Here is a 19,679-nt window from a genome sequence, read left to right on the forward strand (position 1 = left end):
ACGACTTCTAGAAAGGCAGTGTTTAGCCCCTAACAGTTTGGCAAGAACCCCCCCTCCCAAATCCGTTGTTGCTCCAACAACCTCTAAATGCCCCAAATCTACGCTCAAACCCTTCCTGCTTACAAATGCTTAAACCGATTCCCCCATTCTCTCTTTCCCCAAACCTGCAACACTTAGTTCACTCCACCCTTTCAACCCTAAGTCCCAGACACAAAGATCCCCGCCTCCCCTTGCCCCAAAAGCCTAGCCCAGGCTAGACTAGACCCTGAATTTAGGGTTTCTTAAAGTTTTTTTTTTTCTTTGTCTTTTACTTCTTGAACATGTCCTGAAGAGGTCCTGGCAGAAACTTGAGCACTGTGTCCAGAATGCTCTCCTCGTCCTCTTCGTCGTCGTCTCCGCAGCCCCGTGGGATGGCTTTCTTTGGGCGTGTCAGCGACCCCTCACAGGCCTGCTCCATGGCCGCTTTCTCCTCTGCCTCCTTCTCCTCCTTCTTCTTCAGCCCATACTGAATAGAAGGGACACAAAATGATATGCAGGGCAGCTCTTTCGCAAGTATAATACGATTGCATTTAGGAGTTGTAAAGATGTATAGGAGCAGTGTCACATAATGAAGATGTTAGTTTAGCACACTTATATAAGATTCTCTTACCTCTATTTTTTTTTAAGATAACAACAAATATATGGAATTATTATGAAGGCATCAAGCTGAAAATGTGTTGGTCTGAAAATAGAATAGTTCTTTATGCTACAAGTGTTGTTGGAGTTTGACCTTCCTATATGGAAAGATGGGAAGCACCAGGTAACCAGTTGTTAGGTTTCTGCAGTGAGAAAGGGCTCATAGTGTGCAGCATTCTGGTGTAAGCGAGCTCGTTTGCAACGAGAGCGGGTCGGGTCGGAGTGGCACAGAGCGGGACAGCTCGCTTACGCTAAATCTGGTGGTGTTTCCACCACCGACCCTACCCTTATGCTAGGGCGGGGTTTAGGCTGGACGGCGATAGCTGCCACCAGAATATCGGGCCGTGGATCAACTGCGGTCAAGCCAGCGGTCTCTCATTTTTACTTGGCCAAACCAGCCGCTTTTATATTTATTCCCGCCGTGTTGTGAGTGTATTGATTGATTGATTGATTGATTTTTTTAATGACCACACAGCCAGGCTGGTGGAAACGTGTGTTATTACGCCGGTAAATGCACATAGACAGCTCGGTACAAGCCCACAGGGACAGTGAGCGAACAGCAGCAGGACACAGTGTAGCCCACTGATAAATGTAATGAAGAGGAACAAAAAAAAACACAAAATAAGTAAGATAATAAGAGTGCTGCACCGACATTTTTCGCAACATTTTAACGCAAGACTCTCTTCACTTCGCCGAGGTGACTACACACAGCGATTTAATGCGGAAATGATTCTTTCGACCAATCAACGGACGGCAGTGCATAGCTCCCTTTCAGGCGGCTGGTACCCCAACTGAGGAGTACCGAAAATAGGAGAGGCTCAGAGCGGTTAGGCTTGCTTATTTCCGGACCCTACCAAACTTTTGTCAAATGAAAAGCCAAAGTAACCAGACCAAACTGCTCCGACCCAACCAGCTCTGCTCGGTGGAAACGAGGCATAAGTGAGTCAGAAAGTCAAAGCATTGGTCAAACCAAAGGAAAGCTCACTATACCTTGTCCCTTATGGTCTGCCGTACTTTTTCCCTCTCAGCCTCCATGCGGGTGTGTTTGGCCTTCCTCTCCTCCTCCTGCTGCCTCAGCGCCTCCTGCCGCTCCTCCTCCTTCTTGGCTGCGTCCGGGTCCTTCTCCTTCTCCTCATCCCCACCCAGCATCTTGCCCATGTCTTTGGTGGCCCCTGTACAGGAAAAGAGATGGAGATATTGGAGGGAAAGACAGGTCGATTGTGTTGTGTAACCAACATAATTTTTGTCATGAATACGAAGAAAATATGCTTCACTCTTACCGTCAGATTTGGATATCTAAAGGTAAATCTTAAACCCCATGCATTGGCACTGCCATCAATTGGGACAAAATAGTACACTGAGCATGTTGTTTGCTACGGTGCCCGCTTTGTTTACAAAACATGTGTTTACATATAGTTGACAGAGCCTAGGCTGTATTAAAACACTGGATTTGTTTGCAGTGCACTAACAGTACGGACAGGTAGCTTGTCCTGAGGAGATATTCACTGTTTAAAAAAAAAATATTGCGACAGCAAGCATTATCCAGAATCCACATTTAATTTGGGCTAAATTAATAAAAACACATGACAATAGACCACATGTATATGACACCCACGTCCGTCTGTTATGAAAACTCAGTGTGTTTGCATTTTCTAAGGAGTATGTGGCAATGGGGTTTCCTGCAAATCCTTGAGGCATCTTGGAAAACAAGATGGAATGAAAAGAGCCAATTGGAAAAGCTTCAAAGAACCACTGAAACAGAGGAAGGAACATGCTTCCATCTGGTGTTGGCCATCTGTTAGTACTACCTACTGCCATACCTCCATATCCAGGTATTCATTCACACACCCCAGTTATTTATCATAGCATACTATATGTGTCATTTCCTGCATTCTTAGTACAGTCACTACACCAAGTTTAACATAATGAAGTTTCTGGTCACACCAATGGAAAGGTAAATGTTCAAATATTGAACATTTGAACAGACAGACAAATTAACCAGTAGCCAACTATTTTCTCACATATTAGAAGAGTGAAAAAAAGATATGAAAAAACAAGTCTCCATTAAAATCTAAATACATTAACAAAAAGTAATTGCCTGCTTATGTGCTGAACTAGGTGTATCTATTTCCCCTTTAGTTCCCTGCCTCTGCTCCGAACACAGTCACACCTCTTTATCTGTGACAGAAGCTGCTTTCTTGACGTGAAAGCAACTCTCCTGGCCGGTCGATATTGGTGCTCTAACCTCTGTCTGATCGATAGTAAATACAGGACCACCTGAGCGCGTATGAATTATGGATCCTCCAGCAGGAGAGAAAACTTCATCTAGGTAATGGTCTGCCTTTCGGGCGCTGGTGAGAGCAGAGCCTGGCTGGCGGCCATGGTTTGCCATCAGCGCCTTTCTTTAGCCGGGGAATACGGGCTCAATATGTTCCACGGCTGAGGAGATTATTTGAGTAGAGGTGAGAGTATGATCAATGGAGAGCTGTGTATTTTCTGCTTCTGTGTATCACTGTTTCCCAAAGATTAAATGTCTTAAAAATGAAAAAGTATAGGCCTACTATTGGTTGTGTAACTTCCGGGCACCATTTACGTATATTCAAAGCCATAGTGCTTTGATAGGATAATGTAAGTGATTCTTAGCCAATTAAGAATGACTCTTTAGGTGATTACTAATACTAATGCTTAAGATGACTATTAGCGCTAGAGACGAATGTATAGATGGCTTTATCAAAGTTAAATACTGATTGTTTTTTCTGCTTTTTTAAGGAACAGAGTAAATTACTCTAAAGAAATGGGGCCTTAATAACTGTGTGGTTCCTTCTTTGGTTTGAGAACCCAAGAGTGTCTGCCGGAGTTGTACAGTAGTCATAATTGCCACGGTAACACTTTACAATAAGGTACACAAAATTGTAGTAGCTACTACATACCTACTACATAGATATGTGTTACCTACTACATAGGTTTTTTTTTGTGTTACCTACTACATAGGGTTTTTTTTGTGCTACCTAACACATAGAATTTTTTTTTTGTGTTACCTACTACATAGTTTTTTTTCTTTTTGTGCTACCTAACACATAGGTAGCACAAAAAAAAAACCCTATGTGTTAGGTAGCACAAAAAAAAACCTAACACATAGGGTTTTTTTTTTGTTGTGTTACCTACTATATAGGGTTTTTTTTGTGCTACCTAACACATAGGGTTTTTTTTTGTGCTACCTATGTGTTAGGTAGCACAAAAAAAAACCTATGTAGTAGGTAACACAAAAAAAAACCCTATGTGTTAGGTTTTTTTTGTGCTACCTAACACATAGGTTTTTTTTTGTGCTACCTATGTGTTAGGTAGCACAAAAAAAACCTATGTAGTAGGTAACACAAAAAAAAACTGTGTTGGGTAGCACAAAAAAAACCCTATGTAGTAGGTAACATAAAAAAAAACCTATGTAGTAGGTAACACATATCTATGTAGTAGGTATGTAGTAGCTACTACAATTTTGTGTACCTTATTGTAAAGTGTTACCGCGCGCGTGTGTGTGTGTGTGTGTGTGTGTGTGTGTGTGTGTGTGTGTGTGTGTGTGTGGTGGCAGAAACCCTTAAGATGACAAATTAGCACTCAGCTGGTGGGAGGGCGGGACGGTGAAATGTTCCCCGGGACTCACTGGGGAGTCGGGTTAAGGTCAGACTCTCCGCTGTGTGTGCTTCATTCTGTTGAACCACACTCAAACACACACCATATGTGCATGTGTGTTTAAACGATAATCCTAACACAAACTGTATATGATGATTTAAGAACTCATTCATGATGAATTAAAGTATGTTGACATTAGTATGCTCTGTGTTTTGTTTTCTCGTATAATTTAACAACTCAATTACAGTCAATAGGACAGTGGGTTTTTGTATGTGAATTCTGTTAGCGCTGCTTGAACATAGCATGCACACTCAGCGAATCCCCTTCGGATACATAAAGGTTAAACAAACTGTATCGTCCCGACTCCCGCGCCAAGGCAACAGAGTGGATGCCATGTAATATGTATGTGGAAGGACACATGGGCTTTCACATGTCTGAATGGCTGTGGCTTTTGCATCCTGCATCATCCCAGCTGGAATACTATTGTTTTACTGTCTGGTTATAGGGAGGGAATTGAGGGACACAGAAAAACAACAATATAAAGAGTAAGAAAAGAGCTCCAGAAAAAAACAGGAAATTAAAGCTAGGTTGCAAGACGATTTTTAGTTTTTAAATTACCATGGTTTACAAGAATATCTGAATGGAAATTGCAGATTTTGAATTACTTGAGGTAATGTTTTAGAAGGAAAGCCAAGAGACATTGTAAAAAAAGAAATGGATTTGTCAAATAAATTAAATCGTGGCACAGTGACATTTGCAGGTGAAGGTAATATTTTGTTCCAAGCCTTAAATACATGCTTCCAAGTTTAAGATGGATGAAACATATGGACATTAATTTTCTACTCTCATTGATGTCAGCTGTTTTGACCTTTTTCCCCGATAGGAAAAGCTTTCTGAATATGCAGAGTAGTGTAGCTTGATGAAGGAAATTAGCAATTGTACCTCTCACATTGAGAAACGAATGAAGCTCTCTCAACCTCACGGCTCATGTGACCTCTGGGGCACCCTGCAAAGATTTAAGCGGGACACTAATGGAGATCTGCTGATACGTTATGAACCGTCCAGAGCCCTTAGATCGTCTGGGACAGGTTTACTTGCAGTCCCAAGAGTTAGGACTAAACGAGGAGAAGCAGCTTTTAGTTTTTATGCACCAAATATCTGGAACAAACTCCCAGAAAACTTGAGGTCTGCTGCAACCCTCAGTTCTTTTAAATTGAGTCTGAAGACTTTTCTGTTTCGATTTTAACCTGTACTTTTTTTTCTACTTCTTTTCATTTGCTTTTAAATGTCTTCTAATGTGTTTTATGTATTTTAATCTTGTCCCTGTAAAGCACTTTGAATGGCCTTGTGTCTGAATTGTGCTATATAAATAAAGTTGCCTTGCCTTGCCTTGGAGAGGTTAGTGACAAGTGGCACATTTAGATCAATTGCCTTGCAACTGATAAAGGCCAAAACTCCCAAAGCTCCCTCTCATCATGTTCGAATTTCCTTTGGAATCAATAAAGTACTCTATCGATCTATCTATCTATCTATCTATCTATCTATCTATCTATCTATCTATCTATCTATCTATCTATCTATCTATCTATCTATCTATCTATCTATCTATCTATCTATCTATCTATCTATCTATCTATCTATCTATCTATCTATCTATCTATCTATCTATCTATCTATCCATCCATCTATCCATGCTGTGTACATTTGCAACATTTCTTTAAAAAAAACTACATTGAACCGTATTAAGTAAGAGAAAGATTAAAGACAAAGGAAAGGACAGAGATAAACTACGTTGGTGTCGACCTAATGCCCCAGACAGAAGAAAAGTGTGGACCATTGCCTCCCCCCTTCCAGCCGGCCAGATAGAAGGCAGTGCTGCTGGATCCTTTTTCTTAGGATGGAAGGGTTTGAAAAATGGAGCTCATTTAAATAATGAATGACCCGCATCGCTAAATTAGGCCCTCATAAGTCACTTGAGTCCGCCGCAGTGATTAGAACCTTGGGAGGCAGGGCCAAGCTTGTGATTACGTCACTGCATGGTTATTGGTTTTAGCCCAAACCCAAACCCAAAACCAAATACACTTCAAATGTTATTCCTGTTATTGAACCATCTTTGCCTCTTTGTTATCATCCCGCCTGTACACAGGAAATGAAACCGTGATCTCATACATGCCTGGTCAGGACCAGTTGACGCTAATCTCTCAGATATTATCTCAACATTATCTTTCAAATGAGCTTCTTTATGAGAAAGGGGGAGATGTTCTCGTGCGTAATATCCTGGAAAAGGCAGCACAGGCAGGAAGTAGATATTGGGACCAAAATAAATGTTTCAAATTCGATATAACCTTTGTGGAGACAAGACACATGTGGTAACATCTAATCAACTACTTTCTAAAATCAAAATGACCGCCAGTATTCCACCATGTATTTTTCTCACTCAAACGTGTGGTAATGCTGTAAAGGACTAAATTAATTGTCTGTGGAAATTCCCTTGATATTTATGTCAATTTAAATTAACCTTTATCTCTGTTCATTTTAAATGAAGCTTTGTGCACGAGCACACAAGAGAGACAAAACAATATGCTCAGGAGTATTTAACATAACGAAAAAGACACAACACAATTTGTATATGTTAAACACTGCTGGCACCAACTATAATTGTATTGATCTCTCAACTGTGTACAAATGGGATTGCTAGGAATTCACTCACTTCTAAAAGTAAATCCTGAAGTAAATCCTGTTTTGCCCACGTTGTGTGGCCATCAAATTGTCTGTGTGTCAGCTACACACACTGAATCGCTCTCTACACATTAGTGGAGGCTAGCTACAGCTATTTTGGGCATTTGATAGTTGGAGAAATTTGGCTTTTGGTGGTTTGAGTTTAAAATGGGTTGTTGATACATTTGATGCTTTAGCTTAAACTGAAGGCTATTTATTTTTTTAGAAGGGAAGTTGCATGGTGAGCTTCTACAAGTTGCCATGGCAGTCGTCTGCTTTGTGTGTCTGTTCATGTGTGCACACAGACAAGCATGTGTGTTTGGGCAGGGTACCCAAGAAAACCATTGCACTGCGGCTGATTGTAGTTATGTTACGCTGCTACCTAAAGTGTTGAACAATATTTGACGTGTGGATTTGGCTCGATGAAAAGTCAGGAAGATCCCCATTGATTTTAATATGTCATATGGAGTCATCATCTAGAACAGGACATTTTTTATACCAAATTTCATGGCATTATTTGTAAACCTATTTCTGGAAAAAGAGAGTAACATTTCAAATCCTATAGTCACCATATTAGCAAAAAAAATAATGAATTAATCCAGATCCATTTTTATTTCTGCAATACAATTGGTGCATACATAGCGAGGCTCACACCCTGGTCCATTGATCTACCACAGCCTGCTTAATTTAACACAACATGGAAACTCTGATGAATCCGATTCCTAATTTAGCAGCCAGTAAATACAATCTGTGGCCCGTGGCAGAAATCTATACCTTAGTCTCAGCCAATGAAATGTTTAAGAGGTGTCCTGCATCTAATGACATTAGCGAGGCCTGGCGTGTGTGCGTGTGTGCGTGTGTGCGCGTGTGTGTGTGTGTGTGTGTGTGTGTGTGTGTGTGTGTGTGTGTGTGTGTGTGTGTGTGTGTGTGTGTGTCAGGCTAAATTAGATTAAAGTTTGAGTGCAGCTAAATTGGACAGAGTGGATGTCTTTGTGTGCACATGTATCCGGGTATTCCAGCATGTGTTGTGTTCCTGGTTTATGTTTGTGACTGCTTTAGTCTATTCGACTATTAGACGTGTGTTTGGTGCTGTTAGGGAACACAAAACTCATCGCAAATATTTTCCTTTACCTCTTTTTAGCCATAATATTAACCTATATGTTTTAAAATATCAACCCAGAACACATAATGAATGATTTCCCAATTGTTATCCGTTTTTTCCCCAAGTCAAGAACTCATCTTAATCAAGATTTCAATGGTCAACATGTAGGTTTTTGGTGAAGGAAGTACCTATGTCCCCTTTGATTTATATTATAGACCCATAGAATACACAAAACTATTTATTTCTGGCACACAATCAATTTGGTCGGGCCACCAAAGTAATTTCTATGCATGAGAAACACTGCAGGGTTGTTAGATTGATGTCCTGACACGCCCACCAAAACACCCTGCGCTCACTGGCTGGAATATGCTTCATTTTCGAAATGGTATTGTTCCCCTCGGGACTAAAACCATGACTGAAACCTCATCTGTGTGTGTGTGCGTGGGTGGGGGGGGGGGTCTGCGGGTGTTTGTTTATATTCATGGACGGCCAGCTGCGTCCCAATGAAATAAATGCCAGTCTGTTCTAGGAGAAAAGGTCACAGCACTAGACGGCACCTATAAGGGAGGTAAATTACAATTTGGGATGAATGGACAGAATGGGGAAATGTAAGGATTGGTGGAATGGTAGACGTTTATACTGCAGCATATATAACATGCACAGAAGAAGGGATGGAGGAAGAGATAGGATAAGGATAAGAGAAGGTAGATTTTTTAAGCTATGGACGCTAGGAGATGGAGTGTAGATGGAGAAGAAAAATGCTAACAACCCAATCTGCCGCACTCACGGCAGGGAGGACAAGTAATGGATGGAACGAGTAGAAAATGAATGGAGAAAGATGAAGACAAGCAAATTGCAACAGGCCTGTGGGGAGAGACGGATGAGTGAATTAGAAAATAAATAGAGATCAGGCGACGGAGAGCAGGAATTTTACTGCATCCCAGGCCTGCACCAAGCTCTGAAGAAGCACTTACATCGTCTAAGCTTTCCATTTCTTAGCGCAAGTTTGAAGGTTATTACAGAAGGATTTGTTCATATCAATTTGTCGATTTCTTAAGTCCAACTGGACAACATTCTGGCTCCTTCTCACAAACAAAATGTTTAATTTATGACCAAAATGAATTGCTGTATCAAGGCTTTTAGTCTTTAAAGAGATGTAAATGTATGAATAATAAGTCAGATATTACCAAATGTGCATGTTTATTCAAACATCTCTGAAAAAAAGGTAATACAGTACCAAACATCTAATAGCAAGTGATCAAGCTGCAATTTTATCCCGCTCCCTTGAAATAATCGAAAGAGATTTAAGGTAAAGGAGAAGAGAATTCAAGAGAGAGAGAGAGTGAGAGAGAGAGGGAGAGAGATTTAGGTGCGTTAAGAGAGTGAGGGAATAAAGCATGGAGGAATAGACGGAATTAAAACCGATAACTTGAAATGAGATAGGGGAACAGGGAGAGGATTTAAGATTGGACAAGGGAGGGAAAGAGTGATGAGAGAGGGTTGGGAAGAACGAGGGAGAAAGAAATAAAGACAGAGAGAGAGAGAGAGAGAGACAGAGAGAGCTTGAACTATAAAGGAATAAATCTCGTTTAATTTTGGCCGGTGGACACTGAGCTGATGAAATTAGATGAGAGGGTTGATTTCAGGAGATGTTGACCTCTGGCCCATGGGAGCACCGAGCTTATAAGAGAACAGTTGCAAAACCTTTCTTCATGATGCCATTACTGAATGAGTCCAACCTTTACAAGTCACCTCACTTGTAAATGAAAAGCAGGGGGCAAGGCTATGAACTTACATTTAAAAGGAATGCTATTATCTTGGGCAAAATGTCACATCACATTATCCTATACTTTCCATTGGTCATGTTTTGGCCTTTAAAATAATTTGTTTTATAAATGAATTTGGACATTTTGACCCATTTAAAACGTGTATATCCAACGTGATCATGACATGGAACATTGCCAAAGCGTTGCCAGGTTTACGTGCATTATGGAAAAAGGGGTTGAGTTCACTACTTACCACCTAAAGCTTGTTTCATTACAAAATCCATGATTCTTGTTGAGTTATAGACGTTCTTCTAAAAAGCAAAAGAGATCCGAGCATGTAGCCACAGAGTCGGGTCTGATGATCCTTCTCACTGTCCCCTTTCTATGTCGAGCTGCTCAACGTCTTCAGTGACTCTCTTCTGGATCTGAGAGAGACAAATAGAGATAAAACAGTATTTACTTACCCATTCAAGTCCACCGGCAACACTAGCTGACAGAGAGTATATGAATGAGATTTTCCACACAAATTACTAAATGTAAAACATGTTTTATATCAAAGATAATGATGGAGTGAAATTCCGCCTAGACCAAGATCTGGTGCGTGTCGTCATGGAAGCCACGGCTGCTATCAAATTCTTTATGCAGGAACAACCTTGATCGAGACACTTTGTCCTAATAGGCTATGTTCAAAATCTTTTTTTTTTTTTTTTTACATTTGTAAAAAGCTTCAGGCCACCTTTTTCATGTCAGAGATCTCATACTTGTATAATAACATTGTTTCTCAATAAAGACAGCTCTTTTTTATTTTTTCATTGAATGTAATTGTAACCTCAATGCCTTTCGAGTTTGAATAAATAAAGGTTTCAATCAATCAATCAATCAATATACTGTACTTTAGATTTCCCCATTACAGTGGAAGAGACGAGGTAAGGGCCTGCCAGAAACTATATAGAAATAAATGCGACTCAACATGATTATATGCATGGGAAATATGAAGAAAAATGTTGAAACATGCTTTTAGAAATATTCATACATATCAATTACCAACAGGCTGAGTTTGCAATTTCACCTCGAAATAGTCAATATAGACACTAAATACAACGACAGATACTATATTGATCTGTGCGAAGCAGAAGATCCCCGCTGATGTTAAAACAACAGATAATGGCATATTCTTTACACTCTCTGTCCTTGTGACAGGAGTCCCATTCCATGAAAGCTTGTAGATCAATACTGAGGTGATTTGCTCCAAGTCACGTATCTGTCTGTAACTAACACCAATGGATTAGTCATCCTCTTTTTCTGACTGGTAATACATGTCATGGTAAATTAAACATGATTAACATGATTCTTGCTTTTCCGTTGGTATACCTCATGTTGGAATGCACTTATTCAAAATTCCCTTCGGGTGAAAATCTCAGCTTAGTTAAATGTAGTGTAAATATTAGCAAAACGTCGACTGTTTACCTCAATACTGAGCTATAGATGAAGGATTGAATAATGTTTGCAAACTTTTCAGATAAATAAAACCATTCCTTACAGCATTATTAACTACAGGGCAGGTTTCTATACCACCTGAAAGCACATGTCACCAGAACATGAGAGCAGTGGTACGTTCTCCATGTCCGTGCATTCCAATAAACACTACCAGTAAGAATCTGGTTGGGGAATTTTGTCCTTGTTTTGTTACTCAAATGCTCAGAGGTTGCACTCTTGTCCGCAGTCTCATTGTCAGCAGCATATTGAGCAGTGTCAAGGACTGCAGGACTTTTTGCATGCATGTGATTGTTTTCAATACATTTGCTCATTAGGAGAACTGCAGCTGCCTGCCTCCATCACTTAACCATGTTTTGCTCATTGGCTAATGCTGAATATGAAGCCCTGTTGTCCCCCGTATTGTGACCCTGTAGACACATCCACTGTTGCCCCCTGTATCTATTAACTGTTAGCAGTGTCAACCCAAGATGAAATCCTCCACATTGTATTGCACCTGGAGAAACCAGAACACCATTTCCATCTTGAAACAGATTCCCTCTTGCTCTCCTAAGCGCCCGATCTAATTTCGCTACGCTAATATTTGAATAGAGCCGGGATGAGATGAGATTGGACAAAGCTTATTCTGGGAGGCAATTGGGGAGCCAGAGCCAAAGTGGGATAACAATTCATTTGTAACTGTGACCGAGCGCTTCAGGGGGTGAAGCACCTCATTTCCATACACACACACACACACACACACACACACACACACACACACACACACACACACACAAGATTTCATTAACAGGAACGCAAATGTAGGCTGAAACACAATGCGAGATATTACCTACTTAACCTTGTGTGAGGAGAGTAAACTGCGTGTCTGCCCAGTAACGGGTCTGTGTGTATGAGAGTAATATTGGTGCTTAAAATGCTCTAAATGTGTGTGTCAGTGTGTAGATAGAGATTCAATCTTATACAGTAAATGAAGACACACACTCGGGTCTTATGAAGAGCCATGTACAGATATTGAATCAATACTTAGGCTATGAAATGTTCGCATAATCAGAAAACTATTTAAAGGTTCAGTGCCAGAAATAAATGAAAGAACGTCGAACAGTGTTTCATGTGAAGTAGCTGTCGTTTTGGAAATAAAAATAGTAAAAAGTGACAATGGAAGGAAAAGCAATTTCTGCTCTTCCATACCCAGACTGTTAAACAAACAAAAGATTAATAGCTCAACAGATATGCATCATAGAATATAAATAATACCTTGCCAACGAGCATACCAATGTTTAGACAACAGCCAATCAGATTACTGGGTTATTTTGTTTCTCAACCAGTGTGATTTTCTTGATGAACAACATTTGTACAATCTAGTCCCACAATTTGACTCACGTATGTCTTGTGTCATATTGTGATCATATTATAAACAGAGTCAAGAGCTGCCATGCAGAACAAGAACAACAGAAGTAGGCCAACACAAACAAGAATAAAAGCAATAATAAAGAACAAAGAACACGGCTCAAATACATGACATCAGGCAAAGGAATTTGAGTTAGCACGAGCTAGCAGGACACTATACAATGTAGTAAAAGTATGAAAAGTGACACATTGTTATCTTCAGGACAACGAAAGCAGAATAGCAAAATTAGATGAGAGAGTGAAAACTGAACGAAAAGAAAAAAGAGGACTGGCTAAATAAGATTAACAAATAAGCGTATTTCTTAGCCCATTCAAACACATGCTTTTAATTTACACTATTCTATCTTCTGCATGTGTTGGTGAATCCTATGTTATAGCTGTGGACTCATTATGAGTCTTATACTGGAATGGTGTGGGCATTTTTCATTTGGTTATGTGGTTTGTACAGTAAACAGAGGCGGGCGGCATACAGTTACAAGCTTGGTAATACAGTGCGATTGTGTGTGTGTGTGTGTGTGTGTGTGTGTGTGTGTGTGTGTGTGTGTGTGTGTGTGTGTGTGTGTGTGTGTGTGTGTGTGTGTGTGTGTGTGTGTGTGTGTTGTGCACGATATTTGCCTCTGGTGTTTTTGGTCTGGCAACAGAACATTTCTCTTATCAATATAGAAACAGACTCAAGGACATACTAATAGAATAGAGGAAAGATGCTGCTGTCAGACAAGACATCTGGAAAAAAGGGAGACACACTTAACACACACACACACACACACACACACAAAAACACACTGTATTGAGGACGTTAAAGTCATATATCCGTTGGCATAAATGTTGGAATATCAGCGATAAGTGCAGTGTTTGAAATGTGCACCCAAACTCTATTTGTCCTTGCTTTTTCACCATCCTTAAAACTTTTAGCTTTTTGCCTACACCAGTTAATTCTCCTAATTACTGTTTTATTTTGTTGTCTGTATGTCTGTCCGTCTGTCTGTCTCTGAACTATTTGTGATATATCTCTGTTTTATGGCCCTCTTCCTCTCCCTTACTCCCTCCATTTCCAAAGCAAATATACACTAAACACACACACACACATACACCCACACCGCATCCACCATGACTCAACCAGTCCCTTTTTAATCTGTTGTACAAAACCATTGGTACAATATACATTTTTACACAGCCCTCTATACACATATGCACACACTATTATTATTAGTATTATTATACATTATGATGTACAGTATAATACTTATCTCATTATCACTCATTTAGAATCAAGCTTCTGGATTAATAGTTCATTATCAGCCACCGGGGATAATTCTGCCTTCACTGATTTATTTAACCAGGCTGAGAGGCTCAAAGGAAATTGATGTGACACATTCAAGTTGTTCTCTGCTGGTAATCTCCTCTACCATCTCTCCCATCACCCTTCCCCCTCCAAACAGAAACCTCTCAAACACAACACAGCCAGAATGACACAATCTTTAAAAGGACTGGAACAATTCATTGTGAGTTATTGTGTGTTAACGGAGGAGCGTCACTACTCTACCTGCCTACATTTACATCTCCATCGGAAACAAGAGGCCTGCTGAACTATGGCAGGTTATGTAAGAGCTTATCAGTGGGCGGTTGGTTAGCGTTGGACTGGAAGCTGAAGCAGCTCTCCAGCATACTGAACTTCTCCATTCGGATGATATTGGAAAGGGCTTTAAAACCTTATATAACCCTCCCTTTCACACAGGGCCAAATATACCAACACTGAAGACAGCACCCAAGGGCACATCCCTCCCATCTTCTAGAACCCAACCATGTTCCTTACATCCTCCACCACCACCCTTCCTTATTGTTCTTCTTCTCCTTCTTTTAAATGTCATAATCCATGCACTGGCAGTGGAGCGTAACGTGGGTTAATGTTATCAGGGTCGGGCAGGATGGCGCACACTGATCCTATCCAGTTAATTGGAAGCAGTTTCCGAGTTTTCGCGGGCGGTGAGACAAGGATGGGAGCGGTTCGGGGAAAGGCAAACATGTGAAAGTCAACGGAACATGTTTATGACAGGCGAAGGAAATGGGTTAGAGGCAGAAGAGGGCTGAAAAAGTAGAGAAAAAAAGCTGAAAATGTATGGGATTTCAGTTCAAAGATGACAGGTTCATTACAGGAGTTACAAGTAGTGTGGAGAGACGTGCTGGATCCAATATTGTTGACACTGCAATGTTTTAATGATGGTAAAATACAAAAACATTTTGATGTTGTCATGCAAAAACTAATTTATTCAGTTTTGCTGATTTTGAAATGGATAGGGCTGACCCTATTTCTGTGAGCTGAAAATTCACAACTTGGAATATATTCCAAGTTGTGAATTTTCAGCTCACAGAAATAGTTTAAATTTAAAAAAATAAATAAAAAAATTGTTTTTTCTAAAACTACTTTCCGATGTAGTTTTTATCAAAAAAATCGGAGAAAGAACCTTGTTTGTTCCCAAACAAGGTTCTTTCTCTGATTTTGTATTTTGAGCTGTGGAATAATCCACATTTGGTGCTCTGTGATGTTTGTTGACGGAAAATAAAGCAGTAGTTAATCAGACCAGTCCTTTGAAGCAATATTCAATATTTTAGGAAATACTATTTGTTTTTCATGATGGAGTTAGACGAGAAGATATCACATAATATCACTTTCAAATCTGCCCAGTAAATCAAAGGCTGAGGCTAGCAGCCAGGTAGTTTAGCTTAGCATAAAGGCTGGCAACAGGGGAAACAGCTAGCCTTGCTTAACATCCACCAACTAGTGCCTTTAAGGTCCCTAATTCACATGTTGAATCATGTTTGTGTGATCCGTTCAAACCCCAACAGTACCAACTAACTGAAATGAATGCAGACCTGATTTTCACAGACGAGTTATACAACTAAAAACGGTTTCTAGAGTTGGAAAAGAATAACCGGTCTCATAATGCTAAATTAACTCTTTCAGGAACTCACTGCGGCCGATATTAATAACCCCTTGATCACTTCCAAAACCACAGTTCATTCATCTGGAACAAACAGTCATAGAGGTTGCAAAAACAATACCCACATCCGGCATCCTTGTTGCGTCAGTTGGTGTTATGCAATGTTCTCATCTCTGTTTCTCCACTCACATGTATTTACAGTATGTCCTTAATAGCATGCCAACATGCAAGTCCCAAATTGAACTATGTATATATTATACTTTTACACTGTACCGCCATTTCAACCAGAGACTTATAAACTAGGTTTTGGCTCCCTCCGGCCAAGAAGCTCCAAATGAAACAAGCTGAGGGTTGAGAAAGTATTGCTTTGGAGAATCAGTCACACTATATAAATCACAAGTGAAATGGTCATGTCCCCTTTGACCAGTTTAAAGGACAGATGTTAAAAACCAAAAGCCATTTGTAGTGGTCAGCACACACACACAAACACACACACTCAAACACAAAAACACTGCCCTCAGCTAGCCTTTCACCCTGTGTTTGATGAGCTGACCCTTGGGACACTCGACTGGACCAGAATGGGGAAATCAATATAAACTGGATTGGTTCCTGACAGGAAGTGTTTTCCCAGGTTAGCATGACTCCACCAGGAAACTCCGTCTCCATCTGTCAAAGCTCTATGAGCACGGTAAGTACTGGGGTTCCAAGGTTCAGGAGTCTACATACTATAGGAATAAAATAATAAAATTGTATATTTTATTAAATTTCACTATGTTCAAATGTTATATGATTTTGTGTGATGTGGTTGAAATTTATTTTGAAATATATATATTTCATTTGTAGTGTACAGCTTTGATTCAATGTATGTTTGTTAAAGGCATGAGGACAGCAAAAGCAGAACATAACAAACAATGTTTGCTCGTATAAAATAGAAAATTCCAGTGAAGTATGTTTTTTCAGGGGCGCCCTTGGCTCGGTTGGTGGGGCGTCCCCCCATGGGCCTCGCCCAGCAGCGGACCCGGGTTCGATTCCAGCCCGCGGTCGTTCTCTGCATGTCGCTCCCCTCTCTGCCCCATTTCACCTCTGTCTCTACACTATCAATAAAAAGCATAAAAATGCCAAAAAAAAATATCTTTAAAAAAAGTATGTTTTTTCAGAAACTTTTGGTTTGCCTTTGTTGATGCTGCCATTGAGGGGGGATGCACATTTTGGCTAAAATGTGGCTATAATGTGGCTTTAAATATCAATATTGTTTTTTTATTAACAGATTATATGCATTATATTATGCAAAATATTACCTACAAATTACATCAGGTTTTTTAGGTTGCCCCTAAGCTTTTGGTCAATCTGAGGGCTATTCACAAGGGACACGAAATAGCAACAAACTAAAGATGATGTTGGTGAAATCCCTGCAGTTTTAATTTGCTACTTCTGTAATTCATAAAGTAAAAATCCTCCTACAAGCCCATACAGACCAGCCAATCATATAGTAGAAATACTTTGACTGGTATGTGATAGCAAATTAGCTCCAATGTAAATTAATTTAAAAAAATTAAAATCATCCAGCAACATCTGTATGTACAGTAAAGCAAAGGGTTACCGAAACCTACCAATAAACAAGCAACGTCTGAGCCATGTAACCTTTGATTTCAGGCCGTGATTACTTTGTAATTGAACAGTGTAAACTAAAGCAAATGCGTCCAAGACAATTTCCGCTTTGGTTCTTCAGACCAAATTAAATCAACGAGACACTTTATCTCCCTGGCAAATGACACTGTGACTGATTTGCATTTGACTTTGTGCTTCTCCACATGCAGCTGCTTACCTGAGGTCAGTTGATATAGTTTTACACATACTGTACACACAGTAAACAAGGTGGGGGGGGGGGGAATTAAATCATTTTGTTTATCCTGAAATACTGCTGCTGCAAAAAGTCACAAAAGACAGAAACTAAAGTTCGGAGACGTGGGCGTATGCATAAATGATGAGATGCTAACGCCGAGCCTCGCTCTCAGACCTTCCAGGCAGCGACTTCATCGCCCAGCTACATAATTTATTCATGTGACTTTGTGGTGATGAATTATTCTCTCAGCACAGACTGCCAGGCGGAGGAGGGATACATGACTCCAGTTAATTTGTCTTCTTTAAAAAGTCACTGACCCGGCCAGGGCTTCTGTGAACTGATGTGGCACCGAGGAAGCTAATTTAAAACTTGCATATTATATGTAATATTCTAAAAATACTTAAAGGCACTACGAGTAAGATGGCACGTTGGCGTCCCCTTTGGACAAAAGCGGTAGTATTTTTACGACGCCCGCTGTCGCAAATGCTCGTGCCAGGCGCGTGAGCGTGGACTGAGAAGGGCGCAATATAGTGCATGTTCGTGTGTTGAAAGTGTGAGGACTCTTTTCGGCTCCGTGAGAGTGGTTTTGACACTGCATCAACTAATGCCAGTCAGTACACACACCTGCTTGCAATGAGTTGATTCAGCAGCGTCACCTAACTACTCTCTCTCTCACGGAGCTGTGTCCTCACAGAAAGCGAATGAATGAGAGACGGCAGTTAGTAGACTATGGATCACGATGAGGTAATGTGTTTGTGTTGTTGATGTAAATAATGACTATTTCAGATAATGGTTATCTGATGATGGTGAAGCAAAGCAAACTTTGTGTTAGTACCAACCGCTCATTCATTTAGCAGTCTAGTTTCGCTCTCGTGAAATTGTATACACGTTGCTTGGCAACGTCCTCCCGCCCGCCTATCACTCACTCTCCCTTTTCGCTTTTCTTCATTGCATTCTCTTTTTTTTCTTTGATGGTTCAGCCCCGTTATCAGTCATTTATGACGACAAATAACTGTCTCAAACAAGGCTCCCGCTCCCCTTCCCTCACCTGGAGGGATAGGCTTCTCAAATCGCGTTGCAGCGCCACACTGAAATCTGCAACCAATACGGATATGTGACCATAGAGCCTGCACGAGCGAACCGAAAATCGGACTGGGTGTGCGACCAGACCAAAAGCAGTAATAAAAACTATATAAAAACGTCTTTCTTTGCACTGATGGTCTCGTTTGCTGTTAAAGGTAATTTATGATTATCAGAGGAAACATGAGGTTGTTTAAAAGATATTTAAATGTTACTCGTATCCGCTTTAATATGGTTTATTATAGCACTTCCTGCAGGTTAGACGCTATGACAGATTCAATATTACACCATTTCTTCTCATACAATTCTATTTCTATTTTGGGTCTTTATGACAGCCCTCTTAATTATGAGTATTAGCTATCTAGTTATGGTCAGAACAGCTGTTTGTAACTTGATTACATATTTCATTATCTGAAATACCCAATCAGCCGGGTTGTTTAGCCGAACAAAAAATCTTGTTTTGCCTTTCTTTCGTTGCCTGCTTGTGAGTTGTGCCTTTTGGCATTTTGTTGGTTTGGTAATAAAATCTGTATTCCTACAGTACGAGTGGAGGTGGGAGGACTCGTGGGAGTATGTGTGGTTTTTTGATGATTCTCTTTTGACCCCAAACCCTCTGTTTTGTTGTTTGTTTTAGACAAATGAAGAGTTGAATAAATGATTATGATGTAACGTAGATGAATATGTTACAGTGCCATTTTTGAGAGGTTCCTCTAAAGGTTTCTATGGAGTCTACCACTGGCAAATCAAATCTATTAACAATTTGAACAGAATGTATAATATGGAGTCGAAACAGCCATGTGTCTATTCGAGAGAATAAAGTTTATCACCCTCCTCTTCTGCATTTTTCTTGTTGCTCTACTGCGACGTAAACATGTTTTAAAACTGAATAAAGATAGTAAATAAATAAAGATAAATAATTGGAAAACGTAGTGTTTTTCTGTGTGGCCAAAAGCGACCGTGTTATGTGATCGTCAGACGATATTTCGATTAGGGCTATGATCTCTTCAGTGGACCACGTCTGTCCACAA

General features: G+C 40.2%; 1 protein-coding gene across 1 annotated transcript; it reads right to left on the reverse strand.

Moving 5' to 3' along the window:
- Positions 1-307: 307 nt before the first annotated feature.
- LOC307256870 (complexin-2) lies at positions 308-10,172 on the reverse strand (the record flags this gene model as incomplete). Its single annotated transcript, XM_080035986.1, has 3 exons — positions 308-505; positions 1,666-1,847; positions 10,142-10,172. 3 exons carry the CDS (start codon positions 10,170-10,172, stop codon positions 308-310), a joined length of 411 nt encoding a protein of 136 aa, XP_079892112.1.
- Positions 10,173-19,679: the final 9,507 nt, after the last annotated feature.

This window comes from Ammodytes marinus (assembly GCF_949987685.1).
Source record: "Ammodytes marinus genome assembly, chromosome: 10".
In the NCBI taxonomy this organism is placed as follows: Eukaryota; Metazoa; Chordata; class Actinopteri; order Uranoscopiformes; family Ammodytidae; genus Ammodytes; species Ammodytes marinus.